This window comes from Corythoichthys intestinalis, chromosome 5, assembly GCF_030265065.1.
Source record: "Corythoichthys intestinalis isolate RoL2023-P3 chromosome 5, ASM3026506v1, whole genome shotgun sequence".
NCBI classification, from domain to species: domain Eukaryota; kingdom Metazoa; phylum Chordata; class Actinopteri; order Syngnathiformes; family Syngnathidae; genus Corythoichthys; species Corythoichthys intestinalis.
Genome location: NC_080399.1, coordinates 331,103 through 352,742, shown reverse-complemented (window position 1 = coordinate 352,742; position 21,640 = coordinate 331,103). Strand labels below are relative to the sequence as shown.

At 47.5% G+C, this 21,640-nt stretch overlaps 1 protein-coding gene across 2 annotated transcripts; it reads left to right on the top strand.

The window, feature by feature from the left end:
- Positions 1–234: 234 nt before the first annotated feature.
- Positions 235–20,119, top strand: tbc1d15 (TBC1 domain family, member 15). 2 transcript variants are annotated; one of them, XM_057836305.1, is made up of 16 exons: positions 235–574; positions 4,492–4,590; positions 4,658–4,723; positions 4,804–4,900; positions 4,960–5,158; positions 9,557–9,665; positions 9,732–9,929; positions 13,014–13,142; positions 13,219–13,322; positions 13,884–13,978; positions 14,042–14,158; positions 14,232–14,501; positions 19,126–19,223; positions 19,287–19,403; positions 19,470–19,556; positions 19,836–20,119. In XM_057836305.1, the coding sequence occupies exons 1-16, from the start codon at positions 548–550 to the stop codon at positions 19,974–19,976; spliced, it is 1,953 nt and encodes a 650-aa protein (XP_057692288.1). In that variant the 5' UTR covers positions 235–547; the 3' UTR covers positions 19,977–20,119. The 2 variants fall into 2 exon arrangements, with proteins under 2 accessions (XP_057692288.1, XP_057692287.1); XM_057836304.1 differs by having other exon boundaries at positions 236–574; positions 9,729–9,929.
- Positions 20,120–21,640: the final 1,521 nt, after the last annotated feature.

Below are 21,640 nucleotides of genomic sequence, written 5' to 3'. Positions count from 1 at the left end.
GTTAAAATTGAGATTTGGTATGTGAGGAAATGAGGGAAAATAAAAATTAGGAGGTGGAGGTTGGGGTTATTGCTGTTTTTGTTAACTTTTCATTTGCAAATCATTGAAAAAATACTATTTTGAATGGAAAAATAAAAATTCTGGCTCCATGGCGACCTTCACGTCGGGTAGTTCCGGCAAGAAATTCCAGCCACTTTCACCCCTGCATAACATCCGAGCTTTTTCAGTCTTTGTGCCTCACACCGCCGAACTGAACAGGACGTGAACGTTGGAAGTGCGGGCTCTCTCATTCACTCTTTCCAGGCTCCTATTTGGAGCCACGTAACGTAACGTTCCTTCGAGCGTCTTCTCCCCGTGGCTTCGGGGGGCACTTTGCCTTCTGTACCACGAGTTGAGATGGGTTCGGTCTGCGACGGACGCGCAAGTCAAAGTACTTTTCGCTCGCCCCCACCAACATGGCGTCGCAGTCCGGCCGGAAGCCGCGCCGAAAGCTGACGTCGGTGTTGTCGCGTCGGACGGACGGGCGCGTGCGTGACGCGTTGGCAACATGGCGGTCGAGTCTTCTGCTGCAAAGGTAAACAGCAGGCGTGTCTCGCGGCAACATTCGAAGACGTTCCCGGCCGGCCGGTTGGCCGGCCGCCGCGACTGTCTTTGTAGGTTACTTGTTTTCGGCTCATCTACCTTCGCCGCTCGACAATGTGCCGCCGCCGCCGCGTTAGCTAACTAGCTAGCCAGCTAACTCGCGGTTAGTCCCTCAGTCGCATCCATTGTGTGACATGTGCTCGGGAAGAAATAAAAATTCAAAGAAGTCGACAAACGTTTGCCCGCTTCTTTTTCCGTTTTCCCTTTTTAACCGGAAGCCTCCTTTTTGGGACTACCCATAATGCTTTGCAGCCTCCCCCTGTATGCATCGTTAGTAGGGGTGTAACGGTACACAAAAATCTCGGTTAGGGACGTACCTCGCTTTTGAGGTCACGGTTCGGTTCATTTTCGGTACAGTAAGAAAACAAAATGCAAAATATAAATGTGCTAGTTTTTTTTTATGACACACCTTTTTGCGTTCAACAATAGGAGCATTAGCCTATACAAAGCTAGAATTCTGCTCAAACAGTAGCGAGTATTTAAAGATAATAATCCAACAACAATTTGCCTTTCCCTGACCCTGCGTATTGGTCAGCTTTCTTTTTGAAAGAAAGAAGGAAAAAGAAGTCCTGTGCTAAAGAGAAAAGCAATCCCAAAGACAAAGATTTTACCAATGAAATGCCTCAATCATTTTTTTTTCTTATGAACACTTTTCAAAAGCTTTATAGGTGGATTTTCTCAAAGCGCCACACAGAAATGAATACATTTAATTGTGTAAGCAGGATCTGTATTATTATTATGATTTAATTACAGGTCTTTTAGCTCATTTTATTTTATTTAAATGCTCTATTATTTATTTTATTATGTCTTTGTATTTTACAAATGTGATTTAGTATTCATTTATATTGTATATTTTATGTTGTATAACTTTAGTTCCTATGTGAATATTAGTTCCTACTTGTTTTGTTGTGGTAGGAGGTTTTGTATTGAACACAGGGCCGTGTTGGTTATTATAGCAGAGCAGAGAAGACAACTGTAAATCAACCAAGACAAGTCAACTGTGCCCCCATCTACCACTCAAGAGATCTGATGGACTCAAAAAGTAGGTTACGATTGCATATTAGTTGGAAAATCGACCGGATCCACCGTATTATTACACGAGTGACTTCCGGCCCGATCCCAGCTGGTAATATTGACGCAGGAGGGCCGGCCGCGTCTCGCATCAAATAATAAACTCACGTGCGTCGCGTTGAGCCGCTTCTGGGACGCGTCTAACACGCGGCCGCATTGTGACTGGTGTGCATTGGCTGATTGACTTTAACGGCCGCGTTCTGGCGGCGGCTACGTTGTCGCACCGTTTACGTTTCCTACTGTCCTACTGTAAATATAATCTACACAAAGAAACTGTAACCCGATGGACTCCGATGGCAGCCACGAAAAGTAAGGGTTACATTTAGGGCTGCAGCTATCGAATATTTTAGTAATCGAGTAATCGACTGAAAATTCTATCGATTAATCGAGTAATCGGATAAAACAAATATATTTTTAGGTGAAGAGCAATTATAAATATACATGAGAAAACAAGACATTTCATCTAATTTTGAACCATTTTCAGTCAATCAATGTCTTTATTTTCGATGTATATTGTTGAAAACAGCCAACAATTGCATCTCAGATGTAACTAGAATTAAAAAAAAAAAAAAAAAAAAAAAAAGACATTCACTGCTTTCACTCAAAAAAACTTTAGATCTTATTACAAAAAAATATATATATATCTTACCTAAAAATGTCGTTACGCTTGATAACACACATCACTTAAAAGTTTGGATTTTTTCCCACGTCTTTCAATTGAATTTCTCTTTGTGTCAAGCCATTTTTAAGTTCTAGTTAAGTTTTAAGTTAGTCTAAACTGTAAGTCCTGATAGGATTTTGAGTTTTTGCAGTGTTCAAAATAAATGTATGATACAGGCTGTATTGGAGCACATTAGGGACCAGTGCTACTTGGTGTTTTATCCAGCAATGACTACTGAGCTAAAATTGATAGTTAGCATGGTTAAGTTTTTATTTTACACCCTCATCACTCCACAATGCTATGTTATGTTAAAGCCTGTATGTAAGACACGTTAGCCAAGCATCGACAGTGGTCATAATTAATAGAAACCTAGCCCTCCGCAGGGCTAACGTGACTTCAGAACAGGAACGTTAATCTTATTTATTAGCGCTTAGCGCTCTTTATTAGCGCTTAGCGCTCTACTGCTTTAAGATGGCGGCTGTTTACTAAAGCTGCCCAGACGCGGCCGAGTCTGTCATTTAGCATCTAGTTCAACATACATGTGATCTCTATGAGACGCATGAGACGCTACCTGTACCAACGTAGCATCGTACGGGCTAGTATTTAGCAACGTCGGCGTTGTTTGTGGCGGCTGTCGGCAGCAGTAAGTTTTTTTTTTCCCCCCTTCTTCCTCTCCTCACGTGACAGCGCGTTGTCCCGCATTAAAAGTAGTCCGAGCAAAACGTGATGCTTTGAGCTGTCAAAATAAACGATTACTCGAGGTGAATAAAATTACTCGGATCAGTTTTTAAACTCGAGTTACTCGAGTTGCTCGAGTACTCGTTTCAGCTCTAGTTACATTACGTCAGAAACTGGTTCGGTGCGCGTCCGTTCCGAACCGAGCGCCAAGTACCGAAACGGTTCACTACCAATACGTGTACCGTTACACCCTTAATCGTTCGTGATGTCCCAATTCAGGGTCTGCACCCTTCTGGGGCTGGCGGTACCCCATAAATGGCCGCTTGCGTCATGCCAAATTGAAAACCCTTTTCATCCAATAAAATCAAGTCAGATCCTATCAGTTCATAAAGAAACCTCTGAACTGCAAGCATTCTTAATAACCGTTAGTAAGCACTAACAGTAAGGTGTGCACCGACTTGTCGGCTTTGGGTTGGTTTAAAATATGCCATTGGATGTTACAAAAAGAATAAAAAAAGTCAAACTTGAGCCAAATTTTCACTTTCCTTTATGTTGTATCGCCAGTAGATGCCGCCCTTTCAGATGTCTTTCAGCCGCAGCACCAAAAGCATTACGAGGTACGGCCGTTAGCCGAGCGCGGTCGCGTCACGTCCTCCAAAATGGGCTGACGAGGACGACCCGAGAAGATCGTCCGTCCGAATTTGAACGGATGGGGACCGCCCCTCGCGCGTTTAGGTCGCATTGGTGACATTGCCACTTTGCGGTCCGGTCGGGTTTAGCCGCGATCCGATCGAACCGACGAAAACGTTTAAACGTCCGTCGGCGCGGTCGTTTTTGGTGAAGTTCGACCGATATATCGGGCCGATATACAGTATGATTTTTTTTGTCGAGATAGTACATTCGCCAGTATATAGCTGATGGAGTAGGATAACTCTTTGGTTTGCCGTTTGGGTGACGATCGTTCTTCTGACTTTTGACCGATGTATCGGCCGGCCGATACGTCGCGACGATCTTTTTTCAAGATCGGTAGATATATTGGGATACTGTTGTGTTCGCCGTTTGGCTGATCTTTCTAATGAAGATCTGCTGATATATATGACTTTGTCAAGATGTATTGTTGATACAATAGCATCGTCATTTACCGTTTGAGTGATGAATGATCTTTGTTCATTGTAATTTAGCACCACCCAGCGGTCGGTGTTACAAACGGTAATAGCGGGATAATACATTCATAAATTCATTGTTAACATGCTTTAAAAAAAAAAAAAGTATAGCAGCCTTGTCTTACAAAAGTTGGCTTTAGACATGGTCTCGAGTTCAAAATAGATCAGTATCGGTACCGGCCTTTGAAAATCCCATTTCGGTTAACTCGTCATCTTTCGGATACGTCGTCAGAATTGTCGATTTACGGCGCGACCGGCTTGACGTGTGCCGTTCAGGTTCTGTTCGAGCGGGACGGCGTCCTGGCGCGCCCGAGCGGCCGAGAAGACGCGGAAGATGATTTCCCGGTTTGCGGCTCGCTTCGAATTGTCCAGAAGGTAAACCTTTTCTTTGGCGCGCGCCTCGATTCGGGAGCAGATCAAATCGAGACGGCCTCTTCGTCAGGACGCCGACGTCTCCGTGGAGTTTACGCCTCTGGAGGATTCCGCGGACATCTTGTGCGCCGCCGAGGTACGCCGACGAAAGACTTTCTGAGGCCCCGATGGGAAAGCGCTTTTTTTTTTTTTTTTTTTTGTTAAATGCGCCGGCAGGACTCCAGCTCGGTCGTGGAGTGGGTTCGGCGTGGCGGGCGGCGGCCGGGAGAGCCCCGGGGCCGCGAGGCGGAGCGGGACGCGGGCGGCGGCGAAGGTACGAAACCGACGCTCTGTCAGGTGGCGCCGACCCCGCTCTCTGTCCCGTCCCCTCAGGTTCGGCGAGGCGCGACCGCTTCTTCTCGGTGCGCCTGGCTCATCTGGCCGCCGTCACGGTCCGGGAGGACCGGCGACGCGACGCCCCCTCGCTGCTCTTCGCTCTGAAGGACTCCTCGTCGCTGCCTCCGCTGCACTTCCAGCAGGGCGGCGGCCGGGAGCTCCTGGACTGCCTGAGGAGAATGGCCACGCTCAGTCCGTGAGTAACGCCGCCACTTCATTTCTATGCTAATTGTCTCCCTTTGAGCTGAATGTCAGCTGGAGGAAAGAAGCCTCTTATCTGCCGCGCAGGAAATTGTCACACCGCTAGCGTCCGTTAAGCCCGATCCAAGTCGTTCCTTTTTCAACGGTCGGCGTGTTTTCTGAGCAAATTGTCCGGCCGGCCTGATGTTATCGAATGTTATGAAAAAAATAATAATGGGTGGTCACTGTCAAAAGACTTGAGGCCCCCCCCCCCCCCCCCCCCCTTATGACCAGGCTATTTTTGCTCACTCAAAACGAAACCAGAAGAGAACTAGAAAATGCAATTTTTGGAGAAATTGCCACAATGGTTGCTATATCCGCTCACTTCCTGTTGATTTTCAGGCGTTTGGTGATCACTTCCTGTTGATTTTGGGATCACTTCCAAAAAGTGCCGGCCATTTTTTTGGAGGTATTTCAGGGTGGCTTCCTCTTGATATTGGGTTTGTCCGTTGCCACTGAGGCCAATGATGGCCATATATGTCAATTATATTGTGACCAGTGGTGTGTAGTAACGCGTTACATTGACTTGAGTAGGTTTTTGAGAAAAATGTACTAGGAGTTGCCCCCCCCGGCCAAGCCGCAGGGACACGGCGACAGCCGAACGGAAATGGTGCTCCGCTGCTTACCGCTTCCGTCCGCCAACCGGAAGGGCCGATATTCCGCGCGTTCACTTCTTGTGTTAACCCTTTGTACTGACTCCATGTTCCAACAGTTTGAAAAAGGCTCACCGAAAACAGGTTGACAATTTATTCGTCGACAATTGTCAAAAAACAAGGCAAAAACAGACGACAGAGGAGCAATTCTGGATCCAAAACAAGGCTACATAGAAAATGTTTCCGAGCAGCAAAGTATGTTATCTCAGTGTCCAGTGTTTTTGAAGGCTGCAGTGGGGTGGGCCGGGGTTTCGGGCGGTTAGGTTCGTGCGTGGATGGGACGTGGTTGCCACAGCGACCGACGCTGGTCTTGACGTCCCAAGCGCCCGCTATCAACTTTGTTATCCCGGCTGGGCGAGACGCTACTTGTTTTAGGACAGAGCGCCCTGCTCTTTATCTTTGGAGTGGCCGGGAGAACTGATTGCGAGAGTCGGTGCGTTGATCTTGCTGGTGACGCACACGTTGGGCTTCTGTGATAAGATGGCGTTGTGTATCTATTCTGCTTCTTTTCATTACACTATGGTGTGCTATTTACTTTATATTAGGTGTGTTAGAGTAGTACAGTCCTACAGTAAATATGAGAAATGATACTATTCCCTGATTAATTATATTACATGTGTTAGAGTAATGCAAACCGTTATATGGTGTGTGTGTGTGTGTGTGAGAAAGGTAACTATTCCCTTCATAAGCCATACTTTTTACTTGAGTAATTTTTTTGAAGAACAAACGCTACTCTTACTCTATTACTTCGGGCTACACTCGTCATTACGTTTTTCCTCTTTAGTCTACATGTTAGATTTGACTTTTTTTTTCTCCAGCAATGGCAAGAGTAGCTCTACCAGTTTCACCAATGAGGCGTCGCAACAATAGAACGCCAGAATGGCGCCAGCCGAACCGCCCCGGCGCAGCTCCAACGACCCGGGCCGGCGAGACACCGACAATCCTGCCAGAAGGCCAAGGTCTTTGCGTTCGCCTTAGTCTTAACACTTTGTACGGACTCCATTTTTAAAGGTTTAAAGAAGGTTCACCGAGAACAAGTTGACAATTTATTTGGGTCGACAGCGGTCAAACAGAAAGGTGACACAGACTCAGGCGAGGAGGCAAACTCTTTCCAAGTTCACCATATCACACGTCAACAGAAGGTTCCTGAGAAAAATGACAACACTTAGTTAAGCATTGAGTCCTTTGAAGGCTCTCGCGGGGCGGGCCGTGGGCAGGAAGAAAGGTGTGTTCGGGATTATTCTCTGTTTGCGGATTGGACAGGAGGATTCGGGAGTTACTGTTGTCAAGGCAACGAGGGTATTGGATTTTGCCACCTCAGCGTCAAAGGGGCTCTTGGAGTCTTATCAGTCGTGTTATCAGTTGGCTACAGGGCATTCTCCGGTGTTCCCTGTGTTGAGGCCGGACGTCCCCTCATTTGTTCTGGAATGTCAGGAAGAAATGATTGCCACAGCGCAGAAGTGGGCTTGTAGATGTCAGCGTCAATCTTTCTCAGTCAGTTGCATGAGGCACACATTGGGCGTCCATGATAAGAAGGCGTCATGTATTTCTTATGTCCTATATTCTGCTTGTTTTCCTTAAACTATGGTATAAGCGCTATTTAATTTAAAATGGGTGTGTTAGAGTAATACAAACAGTCAAACAGTAAATATGAGAAATGATACTATTCCCTGATAGGTTTAGGGTTAGGCTAACCCTAACCTGATTATATTAAGTGTGTTAAAGTAATGCAGACAGTTAGACGGTGCCTACGAGAAAAGGTACTATCTCCTTCAGGACTCAAGCTTGCTGTTCTCTGATCACGCACGCCGGCTCGTTCAATCACGTGACGTCTTTAAAGCACCGTTAAAAAATGAATGACGTATTTGACCTACGTACGTGACTCAAATTGCAGACTTGAGCCTCTCTCCCAGTTTTTCTTTGGCACCGATTGACCGCATAAAAGCGGAGATAAAATCCTTTTACTCATCATACTCGGAACTATGAAGGAACTATTCACTATTCAAACAATTTTCTCCACTAGAGGGCACCCGTGCTCTTTGGATGAATGATGCTCCAATTCTGCAGAAAATGTAAGCAGTCAATCACAATATTACTCATGACTCGAGTAATCTTTTTACCAAATACTTTTTGACTTGTACTTGAGTACATTTTTTGGATGACTACTTTGACTTGAGTGATATTATTTTGAAGTAACGCGACTGGAAATTTGTAGCTACTCCAGCCACCTCTGGAAGTCACCTAATATAAACAGGAAGTGACCCGACACAGCAACCATCACAGCAAAGCTACCATCGCAATTTCTCCACACGTGGCATTTTCTAGTTTTGATATAAGTTTATGTATATTGGCAAAGTATTGAAGCGTCATTTGTTTGCAACGGTATTTTATGCGACACAACTACAGTACATGCCGATCGATCGGGTCCGATCACGTCATTTTCAAAGTATCGGAATCGGCAAAAAAATATCGGCCATGCCTTTTTTAAATATATATATATATATATATATATATATATATATATATATGTATTTTAATTAAATCATTTTCTAATTGTATTTAACGTTACAGACATAATATGTTACACTCATCCAGAGTCTTTAGTTAAGGCTTAAGGTAGGGTTATCAAAAATATCCTGCTAACGGCAGCAATGAATTTATTAAAAAATGTGTCACGTTAAAATATTTAATGCAATTAATGTATGTGCTGCACGACCCTCTCATTCATTGTCGCACTCAATCTGTAATGACGCCATTTTGCCTATATAGAGAGATAAAAGGCAGCGCAAATATAGAAGAGTGAATTTTGGCAGCCTTTGGAGCTTTTTTTTTAATTGGCTAAAGCCTTGCGATCCCTCTCCCTATCCTATGAATAGAAATATCATGGGAAGCAATGTGGGGAAGCAAGGTGGCAATTGATCTTTGTCTTAACACCCTGAATTATTTCCCAACGCAGAGAAGATTTATTAATTGGTAGCACGACGCACAGTCATGGTTCCACTTCCCATCATGCATTTGGGATGGCCACAGTATCATTTACTGAAAGCTCCACAAATACACTAGATGGCAATATTTAGTCACAATATACAAAATCACAAGTCTTTCTATCTGTGGATCCCTCTCACAGAAAGAATGTTAATAATGTAAATGCCGTCTTGAGGATTTATTGTCATAATAAACAAATATAGTACTTATGTACTGTATGTTGAATGCATATATTCGTCCGAGTTTTATTCATTATTTTCTTAACGCATTGCCAAAATGTATATGATCGGGAATGATTGGAATTGAATCGGGAGCAACAAAAAAAAGCAATCGGATCGGGAAATATCGGGATCGGCAGATACTCAAACTCAAACGATCGGGATCGGATCGGGAGAAAAAAAAAACATGATCGGAACAACCCTACTAATTAGCAAAAAATATATATATATAGGTGTATATATATATATATATATATATATATATATATATATATAGGTAGAACATTTTTTCAAATTGGGAAAAATTGTTTTTGTTTTTAAAACTTTTCCGAAGTCTCGGACCGGGTCTCTCAACATCTCTGACGGACAGACGCGCATAAATAGGTGTCGGGGGCATCTCTCCCTACCAAAAATGTCCTCGGATTTGAGGAGGTCAGCTGAAATCCAAATGAAAATGGCTCAGTCGGCACCCGTAACGGAACGCTCGCTTGCGCTCAGGTGCGCCGAGGACGAGTCTCGCCTGCTGATCGGACCCGCCGACAAGGTCTTGAGCGAGTCTTTCGAGAACCTGGCGGACGACGGCGACGACGACTTGGGGCCGGTGCGCGTAAGTCTACCCGGGCGCCTCGCCTCACTTTGTCGCGGCTGACGCGTGGGCCGCGTCCGGCAGAAGTTCCGGAAGGACCCGTACGTGACGACGCTGGGCCGCTTCTCCAAAGTCGGCAACTACATTTTCGACGCCTTCCGGGGCAGCGAGGAACAGCATCAGCGTCCTCCCGAGGAGGAGGAGGTGGCGGCGGCGGCGGGGGAGCTCATCCCCGCTCTGGAGATCAACCAGCAGGAGGAGCCCGGCTTTGAAGTGGTCACCAGGGTGAGCGAATGCCCCCCCCCCCTTTTTTTTTTTTTATTTTTAATCTTTGCATGTCACGCAAAAGCTTCTACCATCAATGATCTTTAGTATATTTTTTTTCCAAAGGCGTTTCTTCCAGCCAAAGCGGACACCGTTCATACACCAAAATAACCGGGATTCTCACTCGACGCAGCTCTTTTTTTTCCAAAATGACCCTTTACCCCAAAATGTGAAACGTGTTTTTGAACCATACGTGAAAGGAGTCACGGAACGTATCCAAAGAGTCATGAAAAAAAATACAACATAAACACACCGGTCAAACCAAACGCCATATATTGTTCCATCCAAAGTACAAAATCCATCCAGAAAACAAATGTAACTACATATGTGAAATTCCATGCAAATCATACATCAGGGAGACGGGGAGAAGCTTTATTGCGAGAAAAACAGAACAAGAAGGAGACAACAATATGACATACAAGGGCAATGAAAGAACAAGCACACCAGGAACATCACAAGTCAGCCGTCATCGATCACTGCAAAAGGGAAAACCGCATTATGAACTGGGAACAGGCCAGAGTCATCCGCACCAAAGAAAACAAACATCGGTGCTGGATCAGGGAGGCCACTGAGATCCGCCAGCGGGGCCCGAAGACCGTCAGCAGGGACGAGGGGGCGTACGCGCTCTCTACTACCTGGACCGGCATCCCGGAAAAGTCAATGGCCAGCATAGGGCGTTGACAGGCGAGTCACGCCTTCATCCATCGGCTGATAAACACCGACACCAGTGACTCTGCGACGAAGGCGGAAGTGTTCGCCAAAACACGTCAGATATTTAAACCACCTATAACTATTGTCTGGGATAAAGGAAAAATTCAACTGAGCTAAAAATGTGTTTTGCCAGACTAAACAAAATCAGTAAGGGTGTAACTGTACGTGTATTTGTATTGATCCGTTTCGGTACGTGGTTCTCGGTTCGGAACGGAGGCGTACCGAACGAGTGTCTGACGTAATGTAACCCTTACTTTTCGAGGCTGTGAGTCAATCGGGTTACAGTCTCTTTGTGTAGATTATATTTACTCCGCCTTCTCTACCATAATGAGGACCAACATGGTACGACAGTATAACCCAGAAACGTCAACGGCGCGACAACGTGGCCGCCGCGAGAACGCAGTGAAACGCGGGCGTTAAAGTCACTCAGCCAATGCACACTAGTCGCCGTGCGGCCGCGTGTTAGACGGGTTAGGGTTAGGAAATAACCTTGAAATGCCCCCAAATCCATAGGAAGTGATGGCTCTTGACACATCAATATCCCCAACTACTCTACAGACTAATCCGAGTAAAGATTTGTTTAGGTCGCCATCTAGTGGTTGGGCGCAATTATTAGGGTGTTTTCACACCTATAGACCCTACCCACGTGACGTCACAACTCCGCTCTCCTGACTGGTGCCGCCCACTTGTCCGTCAACACATCGTGTTGATCTGTTACGGCTACGTACATTCCTCCCATTTACGGCGTGTTTTTCTGCTCGTTAACATTAATAATCAAAATGGTGAAGGCGTGTGTGGCGGTCGGTTGCAATAACAGAGAAGATAGACGGAGAGACTTGAAGTTCTACCGGATTCCGAGAGACACGGAGAGGAGAGAGCGAGATGGGCTGCTGCAATTCGACGAGAAAACTGGGCTCCAAACGATTACCACAGATTATGTAGTAGTCATTTTATATCTGGTAAGATGCCTTTAATATATATTTAGAGGGTTTTGGGCTGACAACCACAATTAAGATCATTGCTAGGCTAATCGCCGACAACATACACGTATGTATGTAGTGAGAGTGCTATCGCTAATCCATATAAACATTAAAAGCCCTAGCTCCATTGACAAATGACATGAAATACATTAGACTTGACAGTGGATGTTAGCAAGAACAAAAGATTTTGAATTGAAAATTTCGTAACTCACCTTCCTAGCACAAGATTCCTGCCGAATTTTCGTGTACGAGGACCTGTTTCACCCAACCAGCAACGTAGCATTTATAAGCCTCCAAGCTCTTAAAGTTTTTCAAACTTTCGTGAGAATAGGCTGATTTTGTGTGGACAAGATAGTTGTAAATATCAGGGTCAGGCAGAGACGGCGAAGGCAGCCGGTCAAAAATCATCGATTTAGGCATCAAATATGGATCTGGCGACTGTATAGAACGAAGCTTTTCCACATAACGCCTTTTATGCAACACATCCAGTGAGTTTACGGCATCAGAAAGCACCGGGTCTTCCATGAAATGCATTTTAAATTCCTCGATCAATTGAAACCAATGCTAATACAGAGACAAAATGACGGACAAGTGGGCGGAACCATACAGCGAGCATGTGGTTTTGTGACGTCGGTGGGTAGGGTATATAGCTGCCCAGCGCCAGTCAATGTAAACGCTGACTTTAGCTGCTGCGGGCGGCGACGTCTTTGGACAGTTTTTTTTTATGGGGAAAAGGCCACCTGATGAGCCAGAAGAGGAGCCTACAACCAAGTCCATTCTACATAATATGTGGCAACAAAAGCCGATGCACTGAGAGCATACCGTATTGCTAAAGCTAAGAAACCTTTCACAATTGGAGAAGAACTCATAATGCTTGCGACCACGGATATTTGCTGACAAGTTTTAGGAGAGGCTGCTGTTGAAAAAAGGTTGATTCAGTGTATGGTGATGGACATTTTCCTTGCTCTTAAAAATTGCTTTGTAGCCTCTACGTGTTATTTTATATTTACTGTCATTTTCTGCCACACATTACACCAGTCCGTGGTGCAAAAAAGGTAGGGGTCCACTGATCTAGTGGAAGTGACCCTGAAATACCTTCAAATCAACCGGAAGTGATGTGATACAGCAACAAATGAGCTACTTTCTAGTTCTGAAAGCGAGAAAAAGACCCTGGCAATAGACAAGAGGCCACTTTTTGACAAAGGGCCGCCTTTTGCATCAGAAACCTCACCGTTTCAAGTCGCCAGATCAGGCGGAATTCAAACTTGCACCGGCGGTGTTCTTACTGGAGCCCCGAATATGTCTTTTTGGCTAATCGCCACTGTGTGTGTGTGTGTGTGTTCGTCCATCCCAGGTGGACCTGGGAACTCGGCCGCAGGTGTCGCGGGGTGCGCCCATCTCCGCGCTGGCGTGGAGCGGCCACCAGGACCAGGACGGCCGTCTGCTGCGCGTGGCTCGACTCAAAGAGTCCATCTTCAGGGGGGCGAGTTGCCGGCCGGCCGGTCGCCACGCCGCACCGTTTCCGGCCACGCTGACGCGCCGGCTCCGCGTCCTTGCAGGGTTTGTGTCACGCGGTGAGGAAGGAGGCCTGGAAGTTTCTTTTGGGCTATTTTCCCTGGAGCAGCACGTTGGACGAGAGGAGAAGTTTGCAGAGGAGCAAAACGTAGCGCTCTTATTTCAAACGTGTGCTTTTTCTTCCTCACGACGCTCGCTCGCTTCGGGCAGATGACCGACCGACCGACCGCATTTGAACCGTGAACCCAAAGCCGAGGGAGCGCGGAGAGGAAGGGCTACCGGGGAACCGTCGGTTGGGCCGCTTCCGCTCCCGACGCACATCGACAATACCTTATCCGGCCAGACGCAGAATTGCCGTTCAATCCTCATTTTGGCCCCAAATGTCCTTGGTAAGAGCGGTCAAAAAATGCAACATCTTTGGCGACCCCTAAGCCCATTTCGACCAAAGGGTATTGCTGCCACTACCAAAAAAACAAGTGATTGCATTTTTACATCATATCATGTAAAAATGGAGTGGCTGAAATGGCCACTTTTGGGAGTCGGAAGGGTGTCCGGACAGCCTTATCAATTCCCTGGCGACGATTGACGACACGCACGCTGCAGGTCAGTCGGTCGGTCAAGAAGCGTGCGGCCTCGTGAGGAGAAGCGGCCGTCCCGTTCGTCCGTCTGACACGTCCTGCCGCGTAAGTGACATGCGGTGTTTCCGCAGGGACGAATACTTCCGCATGAAGTTGCAGTGGAAGTCTGTGAGCGAGGAGCAGGAGAAGCGTAACTGGCGACTCCGAGAATACAGGAGTCTGATCGGTGAGCGCTACGGACGGACGGACGAACGCACGCGGTTTAGCTGACGGCCTGTGCCGTTTGCAGAAAAAGATGTGGAACGCACGGACAGAAGCAATCCCTTTTACCAGGGGACGGACAACCCGGGCCTGGTCCTCCTGCACGACATCCTCATGACGTACTGCATGTACGACTTTGACCTGGGTGGGTGAGAAGCGCCGGACGGACGGTTTGGGCCGCCGGGCCGGGGATCCCATTGGCCCGTCTTTTTGCGCAGGTTACGTGCAGGGCATGAGCGACCTGCTGTCGCCCATTGTCTTTGTCCTGGAGAGCGAAGCGGACGCTTTCTGGTGTTTCGTCTCCTTCATGGAGCAGTTGGTGAGTGGGCGTCGGGCCCGACCGACCGGTGCCGCTCTTTTCTTCCTTCCTCGGTCCCCTCTCTTGCAGCACCGCAACTTTGAGGAGCAGATGCAGGGGATGAAGGCTCAGTTGATCCAGCTCAGTTCTCTGCTCAGGCTGCTGGATCCGTCCTTCTGCAATTATCTGGGTACGCGCGAAACCGAAAAAGGCTTTTGAGCGTTCCGGTCTCACGCAAAGTCCGCCGACCGCGTCGTCCAGAGTTCTGAAGGCCGATGGCCAAAGATGATTGATGCAAAGCTATAATAATTTTTTTCCTCAATGGCATTTCTTGGCCCAGCCCACACCGTTAAAACACCAAAACGACCCACAGGTAAACTGCTTTGACACCCTGAAGACAGCTGGGTTTTTTGATTTAAAAAAAAAAAAGTCCAAATTGTATCTTGTCCTACAATTAAATGACGTCATTCATAAATGGCCAATATCAGGAAGTGAAGGAGCACGCCACTTTTTTTTCGGCATGAAAGAAATTTTGGTCCACTATCAGGCGTCTCAGGAGAGGAAAGCAGTGCACCACCCACACGGTGTGGATGGGGTGCTGCTGACCTCGACCAGGGGATTTTGTGAGTCGGTGGGCCGAATACTTTGAAGACCTCCTCATTTCCACCAACACGCCTTCCCATGCGGAAGCAGAGCCCGTGGACTTCAAGTCGGGTCCTCCTATCTTTGGGGTTGAAGTCAACGTGGTGGTGGTTAAAAAGCTCCTCGGTGGCAGAGCCCCAGGGGTGGATGAGATCCGCCCAGAGTTTCTAAAGGCTCTGGATGTTGCGGGTTTGTCTTGGTCGACACGCCTCTGCAACATTGCGTGGACATCGGGGACAGTGCCTCTGGATTGGCAGACCGGTGTGGTGGTTTTAAAAAGGGGGATGTGTTCCAACAATAGGGGGATCACACTCATCAGCCTCCCTGGGAAGGTCTACTCAGGGGGACTGGAGAGGAGGGTCCGTCGGACTCTGATTCAAGAGGAGCAGTGTGGTTTTCGTCCGGGCCGCGGAACAGTGGATCAGCTCTATACCCTCAGCAGGGTTCTCGGGGGGTCATGGGAGTTCGCCCAACCAGTTTACACGTGTTTTGTGGACTTGGAGAAGGAGTTCGACCGTGTCCCCAGGAGAGTCCTGTGGGGGGTGCTCCGGGAGAATGGGGTATCGGAATTCCTGATACGGGGGATCTGGTCCCTGTATGACCGGTGTCAGGGTTTGGTCCGTGTCGCCGGTGGTAAGTCGGATCCGTTTCCAGTGAGAGTTGGACTCCGCCAAGGCTGCCCTATGTCACCGGTTCTGTTCATCACCTTTATGGAAAGAATATCTAGGCGCAGCCGAGGCACTGAGGGGGTCCGGTTTGGTGGCCTCAATATTGCATCTTTGCTTTTTGCAGACGACGTGGTGTTGTTGGCCTCATCGGGCCCTGACCTTCAGCTCTCGCTGGAGCGGTTTGCAGCCGAGCGTGAAGCAGTTGGGATGAGAATTGGCACTTCTAAATCCAAGACCATGGTCTTCAGTCGGGAAAAGTTGGAATGCCCTCTCCAGGTCAGGGATGAGATCCTTCCCCCAAGTGGAGGATTCAATTCAATTTTACTTGTATAGCCCTATATCACAACAAGGTTGTCTCAGAAGGCTTTTTTAAATAGACAATTTGATACACGGTCAGATACAGTAAATGAATGAGATGAGTTCATGTCCTGGGCATCCCCCATCCTTAGACCCTCACTGGCGGCAAGGAAAAACTCCAAAAACCCTGTGGGATAAGAGAAACCTTGGGGAGAACCACAGTCAGGAGAGATCCACTCCCAGGATGGACAGGCTATAGATGCACCAGGACTGATGATGGATGTTAGCAAAAGGAGTTCCAGTTAGTGGGATGCAATGGGGTGAGGGAACATGAGGGGGTCCATCGAGCCAGGGGTCAGGATAGTCAGGCGACTGCGGCTGAAAAAGAAGCCCCTCCCCCAGAGGGGAAGGGGGAAAGGGGACAACAGGTGACTAGTGATAAAGAGACTAGTCAACTAGATAATAAATTAGAAAAGAGAAATAAAGTAAAAACAAGTGGTAGGTAGAGTGAAAAACAGCATTATAGCGCCTATGGCAGCTTAGACTGAACTATGATTCCAGTCTGGTTTCAACTAGCCTGACCATAAGCTTTGTCAAATAGGAACATTTTTTGTCTAATCTTAAATGTACAGACTGTGTGGGCCTCTTTAATATTAGCTGGAAGCTGATTCCATAATACAGGAGCTTGGTAACTAAAAGCTCTAGCGCCTACTGTACTTTTAGAGACCCTGGGAACTACCAGTAGACCTGCAATCTGAGAATGAAATGTTCTGTGGGGTGGTATGGAACCAGAGCATATGTGAGATAAGATGGCCCCAAAGCATTAATGGTCTTAAATGTATGAAGGAGGATTTTAAATTTAATCCTAAACTCGACTGGAGGCCAGTGAAGGGCTTGGAGCACAGGGGTGATGTGCTCTCTTCTATTAGTTCCAGTTAAAAGTCTTGCTGCTGCGTTCTGGATTAGCTGAAGACCTTTTAGAGAACTTTTAGGACAAGCTGCAAGTAGGGAGTTACCGTAATCCAATCCAGAAGTAACGAACGCGTGAATTAATTTTTCTGCATCGTTTTTAGATCAAATATTTCTAATTTTGGCTGTGTTGCGCAGGTGAAAAAAAAGGCCGTCTGCAGGTTTGTTTAAAATGAGCTTTAAATGGTAGGTCTGGGTCAAATAGAACTCCTACGTTTTTAACTGTGTTGCTGGAGGCTACACTCACATTGTCCAGAGTGACTATCTGGGCAGTTAAGAGTCTCACACAATTTTTGGGCCTATTGTAAGGACTTCTATCTTTTCAGGGTTAAGTAGAAGATAATTAGTGCTCATCCAGGTATTTATATCTCGGATGCAGGCGCTCAGTTTATCCACTTGCCTGATCTGCTCAGGTTTAGTTGATAAATACAGTTGTGTGTCGTCGGCTTAACAATGAAAGTTAATGCTATGTTTTCTGATGATATTACCTAGAGGACACATATGCAGCGTAAACAAGATGGCCCCGAGGACCGATCCTTGCGGCACACCATAACTGACTCTACAGTACGGTGATGATTGCTGGTTTACATTGACAAACTGGTACCCATTAGATAAATAGGATTTAAACCAGCAGAGGGCTGCTCCTGTAATGCCTATGTCACATTCTAGTCTCTGCAATAAGACATGATGGTCGATTGTGTCAAAGGCTGCACTCAGGTCCAACAGAACCAGGATCGAGACTAATCCATCGTCAGCGGCTAGTAACAGGTCATTATTTACTTTAACTAATGCGGTTTCAGTGCTATGATGAGCTCGTTCAATTTAAGCACCTCAGATGGTCTCCGCCGGGCGTCGTTACCGCCTGCGTGAATCGCGATATGGTGGAACCTGGTCCTACTCTGCTGTAAAAGCCTAAGGTTTCCTTTGATGTCACCGACTCTGGCCCCTGGGTAACACCTGACAGACACCGCCGGGTGCTTCACGTCTCTATCTATGGAGCTACCAATTACGAGAGTGTCTGGTTCAGCCGGTGTGAGGGGCTCAAACCTGTTGCTGACGTGAAGCTGCTGGTGCACTAAGGTTGTGCGTTTACCACTGCGCTTCCCCCGTCCAGTCACAAATCTGTCCCTAGTCTCCCCCGGCTGCACGAGGCTAACCACGCCAGCGGACCCTTCTACTACCTGGCTATAAATAGGTTTAGCTTTAGGCTCTAGACTAGAGTGCAGAGCCGTGCTTAGGGTTAGGTTGGAAACCCTGGTCTCCAGCCCTGAGACTAAACTACACTTCCTACAACTGCTACTATCCTCGGTAAAGGAGCCAGGGTGCTCGCTGTACATACATACAGCGCACTGAGCAGAAAAGACGGGAAGGAGACGGCAGAGGGCTAGCCATGGCTCGGTTAAGCTGGGCTAGTATGGTAGAGCTTAAGAGGAGAGTAGTTTTAATCCACGAGCAGGCGTTTACGCTATATCCAAATGTTTTTGGCTCCGGGTGAATGCTGAGCCAACCACAGACCAAATTTAATCAGTTTATGAGTGCTACAGGTAATAGTTCAATCGTGGGTAAAAACTGAGCACTAGGAGAATAGCGACTAGCAACAATACTAACAAACGAACAATACAGTCACCCGATGTGACGTCAACAGCAAGTTCAACAACGAGGTCTAGTATCTCGGGACTTGTTCACGAGTAATGGAAAAATGGAACGGGATATTGACAGGCGGATCAGTATCGCGTCTGCAGCGATGCGGACTCTGCATCGGTCCGTCCTGGTCTATTTACCGGTCGATTTACATTCCTACCCTCACCTATGGTCACGAGCGAAAGAACAAGATCCCGGATACGAGCGGCCAAAATGAGTTTCCTCCGTAGGGTGTCCGGGCTCTCCCTTAGAGATAAGGTGAGAAGCCCGATCGTCCGGGAGGGGCTCGGAGTTGCGCCGCTGCTCCTCCACATCGAGAGGAGCCAGATGAGGTGGCTCGGGCATCTGATTAGGATGCCTCCGGGGCGCCTCCCCGGTGAGGTGTTCCGGGCACGTCCCACAGGGAGGAGGCCACGAGGTGGACCCAGGAAAGTGCCTCCCTCCCTCGATGAAAGCCTCTCTTGCCAAGCGGCCTTTTCTAATATGCGGCACATGATAAAGGGTTTCGGCCTTTAAGAAACTCCGGTACTGTTTAGGGCGCATTCCTTTGTTTTGTTTTAGCCACCGGATTTACAAAGTCAACTCTATGCCCCCCAGAATCTCAGGATTCGGGTTACCTCTACTTCTGCTTCCGCTGGCTGCTGATCCGCTTCAAGAGAGAATTTGCCTTCCACGACGTGCTCAGACTGTGGGAGGTAAGCGGGCGCGGGGCGGGGCGGGACCGACCGCGCGGGACTAACGCCGGCGTGTCCGCGCAGGTGATGTGGACGGGCCTGCCGTGTCACAACTTTCACCTTTTGCTGTGCTGTGCCATCCTCGACTCGGAGAGGAGCAAAATCATGGAGGAGAAGTTTGGCTTCAACGAGATCCTAAAAGTAAAGCCGCACAACCGCCCGCCCCGTCCTTTTGGCGCGCCGCTCACCGGCCCCTTACCTCGGCAGCATGTCAACCAGCTCTCCATGAAACTGGACGTGGAAGAAATTCTTCAGAAGGCAGAAAGCATCTGGCTCCAGATCAAGAAATGTCAAGTAAGCGCCCGCCGCGTGGACCGCGACGACCCCGTGACGATTTTGCCGCGTTGACGTGCCGCGACTCTTTAACCATCGACTTGATGCTAGCTTTGCACGCGATGCAAAGTGACCATCTAGAATAGTCTGTTTTTTGTTGTTGTTTTTTTTTCCCAATGGCGTTTGTTCTCAGCCAAAAGCGTCGGACCCGGCGACACCGTTCAAACACCAAAATGACTTTTCGCGGCGCGCAGGCTCTTTTGTTGTCGGTCGGCTAACTCCTGTCGCGTCCGGGTTCAGGGTTGGCCTCGGTCGGCGCTGGACATCCTGGTGTCGGACTCCTGCCGTCGGGCGTCGGCGTGCCGCCCGGCCGACTCAGAAGGACACTCTCGATGCGCCGTGGACTCTCGACGCCCGGGCCCGGTGGCCTTCACCTCCTAGCCCGGATCGCTACTTTTCTAATGCCCGCGATGTGGGACTGAGGACAAGTTGGCCTTTTTTTTTTTTTTTTTTTTTTTTTTTTTTTGTTCCCCTCCTAAGCACGCGGGTCGTCGCGGGCGGATTGGCCACACTTCAAGTGCAGGTTTGACACATTAAAATGTTTTCTTCTTCTTTCTGGCGCCACGGTGACTCTGTGTCGTCGTCAGAACGCCCGGCGTCTGACGCCCGCTCCGTTTCGACGGCGAGATTTAAGGGTTAGGGCGTACGATCCGGCTCGTTCTGCCCGTCGTAGCTCATTTGTACTTTAAGTAAGTACAGAATAGCGTCGGCGCCGTGAAAGCTGAGATTTACGGGACGGAGTGCGTGCTACTTGTGCGTCCGCAGTCGTATGGTTTCTTTCGCCAGCAAATGAATTGGACGACTAGGTGCCATCGTAGGCAACCGACGTTTTACAAGGCAGTGACCGACCAAAAACTAACAGGAAGTGAACTGATATCAACATTAAGTTACCCAATAATAACAGGAAATTCCCCCAAATCAACAGGAAGTGAACCAAAAATACCCCCAATTCAACAGGAAGTGACCTCAAAATGCCCAAAACCAACAGGAAGTGAACTGATATCAACGGGAAGTAACCCAATAATAGCAGGAAATATCAATAAAAAACCGATAGTAAGGGACCCGATATCAATAGGAAGTGACTTCAAAATGCACCTAAACCAACAAGAAGTGACCCGGTATCAAGGGGAAGTGACCCATGAATAACAGGAAATGACCCCAAACAAAGGAAGGAAGTGATCCTGAAATGCCAACAGGAAGTGACCTGATATCAACAGTAGGAGAACTGATGTCAACAGGAAGTGACCCAATAATAACAGGAAATTCTTCCAAATCAACAAGAAGTGACCAGATATTAACAGGAATTGACCCGAAAATGCCCCCAAATCATCAGGAAGGGAATGGATATTAATGGGAAGTGACCCAGTAAAAACAGAAAATGAGCCCAAGCAAACAGGAAGTTGCCCTGAAATGCACCTAAACCAACAAGAAGTGACCCGATACTAACAGGAAATGACCCCAAATGAAGAGGAAGTGGCCCAATATCAACAGTAGGTGAACTGATATCAATAGGAAGTGACACAATAGTAACAGGAAATTCCCCCAAATCAACAGGAAGTGAACCATAAATACCCCCAATTCAACAGGAAGTGACCTGAAAATGCCCCAAAACTGACAGGAAGTGAACCGATATCAACAGGAAGTGAACTCAAAATGCGCCAAAACCAACATGAAGTGACCTGATATCAATAGGAAGTGACTCGGTAATAAAACAAAACAGGAAGTGACCCTTAAAAGCTCCAAAACCAACAGGAAAGGACCCGATATCAACAGGAAATGAACTGACATCAATGAAAAATGATCCAACAATAAGAGGAAATGCCCCAAAACCAACAGGAAGTGGCCCAATATCAACAGGAAGTGACCTGGAAATGCCCCAGAACCAACAGAAAGTGACCCAGTATCAACAGCAAGTGAACCGATATCAAAGGGAAGTAACAGGAAATTCCCCCAAATCAACAGAAAGTGCAGCAAAAATACCCCCAATTCAACAGGAGGTGATGTAATATCAACAAGAATGGACTCATAAATGCCCCCAATTTGAC